This window comes from Scyliorhinus canicula, chromosome 7 (assembly GCF_902713615.1).
Source record: "Scyliorhinus canicula chromosome 7, sScyCan1.1, whole genome shotgun sequence".
NCBI lineage: Eukaryota > Metazoa > Chordata > Chondrichthyes > Carcharhiniformes > Scyliorhinidae > Scyliorhinus > Scyliorhinus canicula.
This window is the reverse complement of record NC_052152.1, coordinates 57,054,495-57,068,408: the sequence shown is the minus strand read 5'-3', so window position 1 is coordinate 57,068,408 and position 13,914 is coordinate 57,054,495. Positions and strand designations below refer to the sequence as shown.

The 13,914-nt window shown below is 40.8% G+C and overlaps 1 protein-coding gene across 2 annotated transcripts in view; it reads left to right on the top strand.

The window, feature by feature from the left end:
- The window catches only part of kdm6a (lysine (K)-specific demethylase 6A), a 334,942-nt gene that overhangs the window by 115,408 nt on the left and 205,620 nt on the right, over positions 1 to 13,914 (top strand). For both annotated transcript variants that reach the window (XM_038802080.1, XM_038802081.1), the window contains one exon: positions 2,762 to 2,820. In XM_038802080.1, the coding sequence (XP_038658008.1) occupies positions 2,762 to 2,820 (59 nt within the window). The remainder of the gene's footprint in view (positions 1 to 2,761; positions 2,821 to 13,914) is intronic.

Genomic DNA, 13,914 nt, shown 5'->3' with positions numbered 1-13,914 from the left:
GTTTGAAAGGAAAATTAAATTAGATTTGTCTGTGTCCAGTGTCTCATCCCCACTTGTATCTCTGCCTGCTCTCATTCTACCAGTTGCCCTCATGCCAATGTTCATCTCTCTCGTCATAACTCCCTTTGGTTCTTTCTTTGTGACCTTTTATGCCAGTTAAAATCATTGTAGAATCTTAGAATCCCTAGAGTGCAGAAGGAGGCCATTCCATCCATCAAGTCTGCATCGACTCTCTGAAAGAGCACCGTACCTAGACCCAATCCCCTGCCCTATCCCACAAGCTCACCTAACCTTTGGACGCTTGAGGGGAAATTAAGCATTGCCAATCCACCTGACCTGCACATCTTTGGACTGAGGGAAGACACTGGAGCACCCAGAGGAAACCCACAAATAAACGGGAAGAATGTGCAAACTCCATGCAGTCATTCGAGGTCGCAATCAAACCTGGGTCCCTGACGCTGAGAAATCGGTGACTCACTTTCCATGCATTTTGCTTCATTCTCCATTGATCCATCATATCCTCTACTCGTTTGGCTACTCAAAACATACCTCCTTAACTACAGCTCACCCATTGCTTCCCTACTCCTTATTGAAATACTGTTCAATCTTTATATCCTCCCTCTTCCATTCCCTTTTGCCCAGTCATTTAATTGATCACTTTTGGCTTTCATTCAACCACTTGCTTTCCTTCTTGAGGTTTGATAACTGGAGCTACCCTCATCACTACCCAGCTTTCATCATGTCCTTTGTCCCCATTATCTATTCTGATTCTCATATTGTCCCTCCATTTCTCCCTCAGCTTCAGTACTAAGCGACTCTTTGAACGGTGATTTTAATAACGATTGCTGCTCTTTGCCCCCTTCTCTAATTTTACTGCTTTCTCTAAACCCATTCCTCCATGTGAACTCTTCTACATATTTTTACTTCCACCCTCTCAACACTGTATCTGGTGCAACTGCTTTACTCCCAGGGTCTTAAGCACAGGGTCATCTCCAATGACTTCTTTTTTAAAATGTATTTATTTATATATATATTTTTAAAATTTAGATTTTTCCAATTAAGCGGCAATTTAGTGTGGCCAATCCACCTATGCTGTACATCTTTGGGTTGTGGGGGCGAAACCCATGCAGACACGGGGAGAATGTGCAAATTCCACACGGACAGTGACCCAGAGCCGGGATCGAACTGGGACCTCAGCGCCGTGAGGCAGCTGTGCTAACCACTAGGCCACCGTGCTGCCCTTTTTATTTATGACCATCTACACCCCATTTCCTTTTGCATCGACTGCTGGAAAAGATCGCTCACCCAGTAACTTCGAATTGTATTTTGAAATTCCCAGCTGCCTATCCGTTGACCTGCCATTAACTACAATATTTTTGGAGTGGTCAGTCTGTTCAACCATTGATTTTTTTTTTTTAACGCCATCTCCTGCTATCCTTGTCAGTTTAGCTGATTTGTCTTCATTCTTGCTCATGTACAATGGAGGTGCAAATTTGAGCATATCGTGCAACTAGTTTAGCTATCCATCACCAGATCTGGTTGGGCCAAATTGAATGCCATCAGATATCACACTGTCTTGCTAGTTTGCTCAATACTAAAACCATCCTGGCCTTTCCATTCAAAGATCGGTCATCTGCATAAAACCCACCTTTTCCTCAAACACGAAGCTTGGGGAGCTCATGGACTTTGTCATAAAGAAAGAGACCTGAGCTGCTACATTCCCCCAATGCCAGCTTCTCTATCCAAGCTCATATTGCAAACATTTCTTGCTCCTCATCAGCACCCTCCTTGACTGTATTGCCTTGAAAATCTGTGTCCCTCTTTTTACACTACGTATTTGAATTTCCCTATTGAGGTTTTTGCCATTGTCTTTGACTTTTGACAGAAACTGTACACTGGCCCCGCAGTTCATCTCTCTGCCTGACCGCTACTCCAGGCTGTTATTTTGTGGTCCAGTTTGACCACAAGCTTAGCTTCTGACTATATCCTTTTCGTCAAAGACTACCTACACATTCTTTGCTTTCTTGTACCCCTGCTTCAGTCTGTGTGCCTCTAAATTCTCTCACTCATGCTTTTGTTACCCTTCAAGCTCGATTATCCTAATGCTTTCACATTCTGTAAACTAAATTGTTTCCAATATTTTAACTGTCATCATGTCCACCTCATCCACATCCTGGGTGAGAAGCATTGGTTCTAGTTGTCCAATTTAACATTCTGATTTTGATTTTGAATCCTAAGGTCTACAGTCCCCAGGAAACCCTCTTCCTCTTATTCTGTTTTGTTATGCATCACTCCCTCTTTGCCATTGCATCTTCACCTGCCTGTCCCCCATAATTTGTGGTTGTCTCCCTAAACTCCTCTTCACCTTCCCATCATCCTGGAAGGCTTTCCTTAAAGCATTTCTTTTTTAAAAATTAATTTTAAGTCTTCCATTCTATATCCCTTTGGTTTATCATTTATTTTTGTTTGATAATGGCTGTATGGAACACTGGGATGCTAATGATGCCAAATACTTGCAACTTTCCTGTGAGTTGCCTAATGTTGATCTAGTGCATGATATAACTTCTCAAAATGCTGCATTTGCTGCTTGTTTGAAATGTAGTGACTACTGTTCTATAATTATTTTGTATGTAGATTCTACATAGAGAAATCAAATGAATAAGTTAATCCATATATGATAGTGTTGGTCTGTTGCAACAAATCATAAAGCAAAACTGAGTTTGTTGACTTCATTACATTGTTAAAATTTTTCTCCCCATAGAATGCTGCCTTTTTATATGGCCTTGGTCTTGTCTACTTCCACTATAATGCATTTCAATGGTGAGTAAAATATTTATTGTTCTTTAGTTGCAAATATATGCATACAATAAGATAAAACCTGAACATTTAATTAAATCTGTTTATTTAGGGCAATACATATCCTTTTGCGTGAGGTATACAAGTTTCTGTTTTGCTGTTGGCATGGATACATCACTTGTAAAATAGACTAACTGGAGTTTCTAGTCTGCTTGTGTTTCAAGTTGAAAATGTGGGTACTTCTGCCATTTTTCCTTGCCCAATTCTAGCTGATTTGACATGCCACCACTACTGTAGGCCCGTTCAGATGGGAAGCAGTATTTACTGCATTAATTTTCCTATTTTTACTCCCTTATCCTATCATCTTCCTCTTTTAATCTCTGGAAATGGGGCTAGGAAGAAACATTGGATTGAATCTTGCCCTCCATCCTTCTACACTTTTACTCGACTCTCCTTGCCACTTCCATATCATTGATTGTGGCTCATTAGGCTTCCAACTCTGATTAGTTTTCCCCAGAACCGCTCAAATGGGGGCCAAGGCCTATTCTTCTTGCTTAGAGATGGAGATATTCTTGGAAAATACGCAGCATAAATTTTCGATGTTGCTCTGAGTTTTAAGAAACTGACCATTCCGTGAAGTACCTGTCTGTTTGTTACAGCCTGTAAATACTATTTTTTTGAGCATTAGTACAATAAATTCATTGTTAAACCCACTGTGTTCTATGTACTGCAATTGCTTACAGCTTTAGAATTAAAAATATATGTTTGGTTCCCTTGAACCTTCTGTCAAACTAAATACCAACTTGTGAATCTAAATTGGTGAACTTGGCATAGAAATGACTCATCACTTCTAAAATTTAATGGGTTTTTTTTGTGAAGTGAAGTAGTAAAATGATATCTGGGCAATGGGCGGTGCGGTAGCTCATGGTTAGCTCTGTTGCTTCACAGTGCCAGGGACCTGGGTTCAATTCCCGTCTTGGCCACTGTCTGTGCAGAGTCTGCACGTTCTCCTCGCGTCTCCATGGGTTTCTTCCAGGTGCTCCAGTTTCCTCCCACAAGTCCCGAATGACGTGCTGTCAGGTAAATTGGAAATTCTGAATTCTCCCTCAGCGTACCCGAACAGGTGCCGGAATGTGGCGACTAGAGGATTTTCGCAGTAACTTCATTGCAGTGTTAATGTAAGCCTACTTATGACACTAATAAAGATTGCTATTATTATTCAGTTGATTCCCTGAGGTCGTCCCGACACAATTTGTTGGTGCTTTTCGAATTCCTTTGCTAAGGTACTAGAAAGCGCCTCGGCCATTAGTGGAGTGGCCGGAGCACCAGAGATTGATTCTGCCATTTTACCTGCTGATGAGTTCGAGAACCCTCAGACTCCATCAATGAACTTCTACTCTCGGCCTTCTTTCCCCTGACTTTTTTGATCATTTCAGTCGTACAAGATCCTTATTACAATAACTGTGGGTTTTCACGAGTAAACAATCCGTGGTACTAAGAAAAGGGCAAAAAGTACAGTACACTAGCAGGAGCCACCTTGTGAATGTCTTCCCTCTACATTACGCCACCGGAAGTCCCCACCTGGAGATCAAATTAATGTTGCAATAGGTGAAATCTTTGTGGGCAGCTTTCTTTGAGGGCAGCTTTCTTTGAGATCAGTGATGAAAGTCTTTGCATTGCTGCTGATTGCAAAATTCAGGCCAACAGTTACATCTGTAAGCTTGCATTCTATTACACCCATATAACAAAAAACAATAAATAATATTCCTTTCAAACATCCAGTTGATGGACAGTTCAAAAACTTACTAGGATATAAAAATTGTAGATCCAGGTGATAAACAGCAGCTTAGATTCCATTGTGTGTAAAATTACTTTTTAAACGCTGAAGCTTATTTATAATGGGGAAAAAATAATTTAGAATGAAGAGAAAAATAACATGAAGCAGTTTGGAATGCACTCTGTCATAATCTACTTTGAATGTTGCATACCACAATGATGACTTTTCAGTCATCACAGCCTGTGATCTTTGGAGATGGGCATACATTACAAAAGATGAGTTTCTAACCTGGGCGTAGGAAACTGCAAATGAAACTGGTGTCTGTACATCCTTCTATTTTTCTTTCAGACTCTTCCTACTATCCCTCTTCTGAAGGCAGTGGTTTATGTTGGCGTGTGGCTCCATATATAAATGACTGCCAATGATGTGCCAGCTAATCTGATGAACTGAATCTGTATCCCATCTTCAGTATCTATACATGTGAATGTGACAATAGCTGAGTTCAAATACTGTATTCTCCCAGCATACATGCATGTTTATATACATACTTTAGGGATTTTCTAGACATTCATCTAGTAATAAAAGCTGACCTATGATTTCTATGTTCAAGGCAGAACAATTGAACGTTTTCTTTCAAGATTTTGGCAAGAATTTGGGACCATGAATTGCAAATATTGTTGCTGACATCAGTCTCAGGATTTGCTGAATAGTGTACCTTGAAATTCCATTATCTGATTTTGATTATGTGCATTGAGGTAAACAGGCTGGAATATGGCCAGTCCCTAACGATGTGAGTAGCCTGTGTTATGCTCGGCATCTTTGCATTGCTCCAGCAGGACATTCTAAAAGATGTAGTCAGCACTAATTGGTGAAACAAATCAGTGTGATGCAAAGTATGTAAACAAGGGACAATCAATTAATTTATAATTTGTTCATTTTATTTGGATTACTCGGAATTTGATATTAGCACAACATAGAATCCTGACAACTATCCCGTCTAAGCTTAAATTAATTAGTTGTTCACACCTAGTCGTTTGAATTGAATCACGATGCCCAAACTAGTGTCTCTTACTATCACCACCAACTACTGGTTTTTATATAGGGCCTTTAATGTAATAAAGTGGTCAAAGACACTTCACAAGAGTGTTATAACAGTTCGACACAGCCATGTAAGGAGATACTCGATAACTCTACCCCTTTAACCAATTTTTAGGGGGGGGGTCCTAATGGTAGGAAGGCAAAATTTTATGGAAGAAATTCCAGAGCTTAGGAACTTGGCAGTTGAAGGCATGGTCATCAGTGATCGAGTAACTAAAATAGGGATGCACAAAAGACCAGAATTGACAGTACTGTTATCTTGAGAGTTGGGGGTTATAGAGTTGCAGGTTGTGAGAGATTGGAAGGAGTGAGGCCATGGAGGGATTTAAAAACTACGGTCAGAACTTTGAAGCAGTGATGTTGCTCAGCTGGGAGCAGTCAAAGAGATAGGTGAATAGGAATTGATGTCAGTTAGAAAACGGGTAGCTATGATTTGGATATGTTTGAGTTAAGTATGCTGGATTATATGCCCGATCTGAATACTCTTACATATATTTTAATACTGCTATCCTTTGAATTTAACTCGAGCAAAGTTTAACTTAATTTTGGCATATAGGAGCATATACAAGCAAGACTTAAAGGTCACCCCATGGCAGTGGGTTTGATTGTCTTGTCTTGAAGCACTTTGCATATGCTCCAAACATGGAACTTCCTAACTAACAGCATTGTGGACATATCTCACTACAGAGTGTTGTGGTTTAAGAAGAGGATCGCCATCACAAAGGCAATTATGGTTGGGTAGTAACCATATGGCTGGGCTTGCTAGAGGTGCTCACATGCTGACGGCAAATAATTTAGAAAGGACACTGCTTTTCTTTTCCACATTTTTTGGAATGAGCACTTCTGTAACCTGGTCATCAATTCGTGTGCAAGAACTGGATACCTTACATTTTGCAACAGAATGACATGGCTAACCATGGTTTGCTCCTCTCTGCACAAATTAAATGTTTCATGGCTCTCAAATCATTTAACAGCTGATTAGCTTAATGATGACTTGGCTAGTCCATTGATTGGCTTAGTGTGCTAGAGTTCTAGTGTAGAATGTTCTCCTGCAGTTAAAAGCAGCAACATTAGGGAGTTAAAGGGAGGAATAAATTTTGGAAGCTGTCAGTAACCCACCAGTAATCTCGAAATAGCTCAGCAACAATAATTCCAGGCATGTGTTTCTTCAGATTGCTTCTAAACAGATGCGTTCTTTTTGCTTCGACTTAATTGCAAACCACTGGTGAATAAGTAGAACAAGGTGCACAGCATTGCGAATAGAGTATTGGCCAACAATATTAAGTACTTTCGCAATAGTGGTTGTTCTAATTTGGAAATTAAATTGATAAGCTGTGCTGCTGGTGCATGAACTCTAGCATATTAGACATATAGCCACCCTCTTATAAATTGTTCTAAAAATGCTCTATTCGCACACACTATGTTGTCTTTTGAGGGTACTGGACTCCTTTCCTGATTGTAGTATACTTCTGCAGTGGCTCCAAGAATGGATGTCAATTATCTTCAGTACATGAAACAAAGCCAGTTATTTCCAAAAATGTGTGATCTTTAAAGGGGAAAAACATTGTCTATTGTGTCCATTTGAACTGGTAACTAAAAAATAAACATTATAGTAGGGTTGAGGGGGGAAAGTGATGGGTTGAATGGCTTTTCAACTACCTAAAAGTTAGTAGTGTTAAGAGTTTTGCTACTGCTATCTGCAAAGGTGACTCAAAACCCTGAAGGATAGCTTGAAATGCTGGTTCTTAGTGGTGTATTTTTATTTGGAATAATGACGGAAAAATGTACAACGCAGTGAGGAACCAGTCCAGTCGTTAGTAAGCAATTAATAAAGGATATTTATTAAAGTAAAAGAAAAGAAAAAAAATACACAACAAGAGACTGATATACACCATGGCACTTAAGTATATGAATAACTAAATAGGCCGTGCTATTTGAAGTTACCTCTTGTTCCCAAAATATACCTACGCTCCCTGAACTCTGTCACCTCTTCCCCAAGCAACATCCAATTTTAGTAACTCTATAGGCCAATTTCTGTTAATAGTTACCACACAATACCTCTTAGGTGACCAAGCCTGAGAAACCATCACTTTCTGGTTCAGTGAAAGCAGAAAGCTGCATCTTTTAGAGGAGAATAGCTGCAATCTGCCGTTAGATGGAACAAGACCCCATTGTCAGGACTGTCATATGAGGAGAGATTGACTAGATTAGGATTGTTCTCGCTGGAGTTCAGAAGAATGAGGAGAGACTTATAAAATTCTAACAGAACTAGACAGGGTAGATGCAGGGAAGATGTTACCAATGAGGGTGTGTCCAAAACCAGGGGTCACAGTCTGAGGATTCAGAGTAAACCATTTCGGACAGAGATGAGGAGACATTTCTTCACCCAAAGAATGGTGAGCCTGTGGAATTAATTACTACAGGAAGTAGTTGATGCTAAAACATTGAATATATTTGAGGCAGCGAGATCTAGCGCTTGGGGCAAATGAGATCAAAGGTTATGGGGAGAAAGCAGGATTGGCTATTGAATTGGATGTTCAGTCATGATCGTGATAAATGGCGGAGAAGGCTCAAAGGGCCAAAAGGCTTCCTCCTGCCCCTATATTAAATGTATCTATGTATTGGCTTGGATCCCAGATGGAATTGGCCTGTCAGACTGCTGAATGGAAAACTGGACTTCCTTCCCAATGACGGTGCTTCGTCTCTTTGATATTCCTCTCGGGATTCTGCTGTCTACCTCCTAACGGTACCTCCTTACCGTTAGAAGTATCATCTCTATAGCCCCACTGATCTCTGGTAAACTGTTTCTGATATGGCCGTTTGTGCCTCAATTTCTCTAGACTCCTCATCTTGTCACTGGGAAAATCACATCTCGTTATTCCTCTGGATGCCTGCTCGTCTTGTTACTTGACTTTTATTTTCATCTCAGGTTTACTGTTAAACTTGTTATTTCCCCACATTCCTAATAGTAGGTATATAAAAGTAATTTATTTATTTTTTAAATTAAGGGGAAATTTAGCACGATCAATCCACCTGCCCAGCGCATCTTTGGGTTGTGGGGGCTGTTTGTGTTGTGGCCCTGGTAAAGATGCACGCAGCCCATCTAGTTCTTTGACTCGTAATATAGTTTATTAACAATGTGAGCGCGCGGAAAGATAACTAACGAACTATCATACAAACGGTAACAAATAATTGAACTCTTGTGGAACTACTTGTAATGCGACTGTCCTTTAGTACAACTTACCACCAACTGCCATATCTCTGGCGCCACATGGTGTATCTCTATTGCCACTTGCTGGTCAGAGGTCGTATAGATAACTATAGACATTATTTATTACTATACACATAAATGTGTACATGCATATCAGTACAGGGGTGAGACCCATGCAGACACTGGGAGAATGTGCAAACGCCACACAGACAGCTGGGCAGCACGGTAGCACAAGTGGATAGCACTGTGGTTTCACAGCTCCAGGGTCCCAGGTTCGATTCCCCGCTGGGTCACTGTCTGTGCGGAGTCTGTACGTTCTCCCCGTGTCTGTGTGGGTTTCCTCCGGGTGCTCCGGTTTCCTCCCTCACTCCAAAGACGTGCAGGTTAAGTGGATTGGCCATGCTAAATTGCCCTTGGTGTCCAAAAAGGTTAGGAGGGGTTATTGGGTTGTGGGATAGGGTGGAAGTGAGGGCTTAAGTGGGTTGGTGCAGACTCGATCGGCCGGATGGCCTCCTCCTGCACTGTATGTTCTATGTTCAGACAGTAACCCGGGGCTGGGCGAACCCGGGTCCTCGGCTCCGTGAGACAGTCGTATATAAAAGTTATGTGAGACAATAAAAAGTCATTAAGAAATGAGAATGTGAAAATAACTGATAGGCGTGGAGAGGCCCACACAAGGGAATGGCGCAAATTAAAAGAGTAATAAAAATAACAGGAGACCTGAAATGAAAGTTTGTTGAGTGGAACAAAGCCAATTTTTTCAGTCTCCTCAATATTTAATAGGTTTAATAATGCATCCTGATTGGGATGTGTTAAGCAATACTTTCTTTTTTTTTAAATTAATTAAATTTGTGCATATGGGCTAATGGAGTCTCTGCTTGCCAGAACATGTTTACACCGCATGGACTGCGAAGGTACAACTTGATTTGTCACGTACAGAAGGAGGCATTAAACTGGGGATTCCTCCCTTTCCCCATTAAAAATCAATCAGTGCAGAAGATGAATGCAGGGATAAGTATTTTCCATGAAAATTATCCCATTACTGGTGTTTCTTTTTAAAGAATGAAGTATGTGTATATGCACAAGCATCAGTCTATTCTGCATGTTGACACCCATATGGCATGCATTTAATAGTAGTACCATCAGCATATACCTTTTTTAACTGTAAAGTTCTACTTGATTGACAAAAATATACCTTTTGTAATGTATTTCATCAGTGTGAAAATTAGGTTTTGCCTAAAGAATGATAAGGTTTTTCTAAAATTAGTAATAGGGTTGCAGTGGAGGGCAGTGAGAGCAATATGCTAAGTGTTGCAATGAGTTTGAAAGGTTTGAGACTATTACAGGATGAGTAGCTTAGAGATGTGCGAGTGTGGGAAAGCAGAGAGTGAGTGAGGGAGGGAGAGAGTGGGTGGGAGGGAGTGGTGTGCCGCAGGGATCCATGCTGGGCCTTAACTTTTTACATTTGATATAAATGACGAGATGAATGGATCGAAAATTGTTGGTGACACACAAATAGGTAAGAAAGTAAATTGTGAAGTGGGCATAAAGGAGTCTACAAAGGGACATCCATTTGGCATAAAGAATATAACATTTAGCAAATTACCTAAATGGCTGCAGAGCTCTGAGATAATAGAATTTACAGTGCAGAAGGATGCCATTTGACCCATTGAGTCTGCATCAGCCCTTAGAAAGAGCACCCTACTTAAGCCCACACTTCCACCCTATTCCAGCAACTCACCTAACCTTTTGCACTCTAAGGGGCAATTTACCATGGACAATCCACCTAACCTGCACATCTTTGGACTGTGGGAGGAACCGAAAAGTGCAAACTCCACACAGGCGCTAGGTGTACTAGTGGATAGAGTCAAACAGCACAGAAAAGGTCCTTCGGCCCATCGAGTCTGTGCTGGTCAGAAACAACCAGCTGAATATTCTAATCCCATTTCCCAGCACTTGCCGCATAGCCTTGTGTGCCATGGGATCGCAAGTGCACATCTAAATACCTCTTAAATGTTACTAGGATCTCTGCCTCCACCACTCTTTTAGGCAGACAGTTCCACACTCTCACCATCCTCTGGGTAAAAAAGCTTTTCCTCCCATCCCCTGTAAACACTCGGCACTGTACCTTAAATCTGAATCCCTGTTCATTGTTGCCTCCACCAACGGGAAAGTTTTCTTCCTGTCTACTCTCTGCCCTTAAATTTTGTACATCTCAATCCTCTCTCAATCATCCATCTTTCTCTCTCTCTCAATCATCTCTATCTCAATCATCTCTCTCTCTCTCTCTCTCTCTCTCTCTCTCTCTCTCTCTCAATTCTCTCTCTCTCTCTCTCTCTCTCTCTCTCTCTCTCTCTCTCTCTCTCTCTCAATTCTCTCTCTCTCTCTCTCTCTCTCTCTCAATTCTCTCTCTCTCTCTCTCTCTCTCTCTCTCTCTCTCAATCATCTCTCTCTCTCTCTCTCTCTCTCAATCATCTCTCTCTCTCTCTCTCTCTCTCTCTCTCTCTCTCTCTCAATCATCTCTCTCTCAATCATCTCTCGCACATGCAACTTTATCAAACATTTTCTCCCCGAACAGGTGCCGGAATGTGGCGAGTAGGGGCGTTTCACAATAACGTCATTTGAAGCCTACTTGTGACAATAAGCGATTTTCATTCATTTCATTTATCTAACCTATTCGAAAATTCAATCAAGTTGGTCAGACATGTCCTCCCTTTAACAAAACCATGCTAACTGTTCTTAATTAATGCCTGCCTCTCCAAAAGCAGATTAATTCTGTTCCTCAGAATCACTTCCAATAGTTTCCCCACCACTGAGGTTAGACTGAGTGGCCTGTAATTTTCTGGTTTATCCCTTCCTCTCTTCTTGAATAATGGCACCACATTGGTTATCCTTCAGTCCTCCGGCACCTCACCTGTGGCCAGAGGGGAATTTAAGTTTTTTGCCAGAGCCCCTGATATTTCTTCCCATGCCTCACTCAACATTTCATTTGGCCCTGGGGATACATCTAGACCACTCAGAACCTGCTCTCTATCTGTTTTAATCTCTTTAATTTTATTGCAGTCCCTCTCCCTGATTTCTATACCCACACTGCCCCTTTCATGAGTGAACACCGACACAAAGTATTAACTTAGAACTGTATCTCATGCTCTACACAAAAATTACCACTGTGGTCCTTAATGGGCCCTATTATTTCTCTAGTTATCCTTTTACCCTTAATGTATTTGTAAAACAACTTTGGATTTTCTTTTATTTTACCTGTCATGAATCTCTCAATGTTAGTATGCAGGTACAGCGAGTCATTAGGAAAGCTAATAGAATGCTATTGTTTGGGGCAGCACGATGGTGCAGTGGTTAGCACTGTTGCCTCATGTCGCCGAGGATCCGGGTTCAATCCTGGCCCTGGGTCACTGTCTTGTGTGGAGTTTGCACATTCTCCCCGTATCTGCGTGGGTCTCACCCCCACAATCCACAAATATGGGCAGGGTAGGTGGATTGGCCACACTAAATTGCCCCTTAATTGAAAAAAAAGGAATTTGGTACTCTTAAGTTTATATTAAAAGAAAAGTACAATTGTTTATTGCAAGGGGAATTGATTGCAAATGTATCAAGGTTATTCTTCAGTTTTTCAGGGTATTGCTGAAGCTACATCTGTAGTACTCTGTACAGTATTGGTCTTCTTATTTAAGGTTTTAGTAATACGTCAGAAGCCGTATGGATTGGACGGGTTGTCTTGTGAGGAAATGTTGCATAGGTTAGGCTTCTGTTCACTGGAGTTTAGAAGAGTTAAGAGGGGATTTGATTGAAACCTGAAAGGTCTTGACATGGTAAATGTGAAGAGGATGTTTCATCTTGTGGGAGGATCTCGAACTAGGGGTCAAATGTTTAAAAATAAGGTGTTGCTTATTTAAGACATTGAGGAGAATTTTGTTTCTGAGGGCTGAGAATCTTTGTAACTCTTCCCCAAAAGGCCATAGAAGCAGTGTCTTTATTTTTAAAGCAGAGCTAGAATGATTCATGATGAATAAGGGAGTAAAAGATTATCAGGGTAGGCTAATATGTGGGATTGAGGTCACAATCGGATCAGCCATGGTCTTATTGAATGGCAGAACAGGCTCTTAAGGGCCGAGTGGCCTACTCCTCATAATTCCTATAGTCATATGATCCCAATAAAAGCTTGGTGTAAATGTGAAATCTTGCAACAAATGTTTCTTGTAATCTCTTGGATTTGGTTAAACTTATACATTTGACAGTAATTTTTTGGAAACGTATAGTCTCTCAATAAAATCACTTCAGATACTTTTCTTTTGATGCTACAGCTTTCAGCAGACCATAAATTGATCATGCAAATGTTACAAATTCACTGCATGATGTTTGGCAATTACATTTTAATTACAGTTCAGCCTTAATGAGATTGACATGGCACCTGTTTCTTCAACCACTGCCTTTGTTCCATTAAAGAAACCTGTCCGACTTGTACATTTGATAGGGGTATGCTTAAGGCAAATTGAACATAGCGTGTATAGATTTCTCAAATGCAAGCCTGTTCTAAATATCTGTGTCCATTGCTCCGAAACTGATTTGTTCTGATGAACATCCTTTAACAGTGATGTAAGAATACAATATTCATCCTCAACAACATCAACTTACTGTACCTTGAAGCTGTCTTGCATATATTCAACTACAAAGTCAAACGTGAGATATTTATTTAAGTTCAGACATCTCTGGGAAAACAGTGTATTGTTAGTTGTCGGGTCAAACCACTTTCAAGATACTAACATGCTGCCTGGATGCAAATAATGAAGTTTTATTATTTTTTCATGTGGTGATCAGGTTCCTGAGCTAGTGTTTGATAACCATTGATTCTTGAAAGTTCTTTCATGGGATGTGGACATCAATCGCTCGTCCAGCATCCCTGATTGTCCTCGAGAAGGTGGTTGTGAGCTGTCTTCTTGAACTGCTGCAGTCCATGTAGTGCAGGTACTGTTAGGATGGGAGCTCCAGGATTGTGACCCTGCGACAGTGAAGGAAC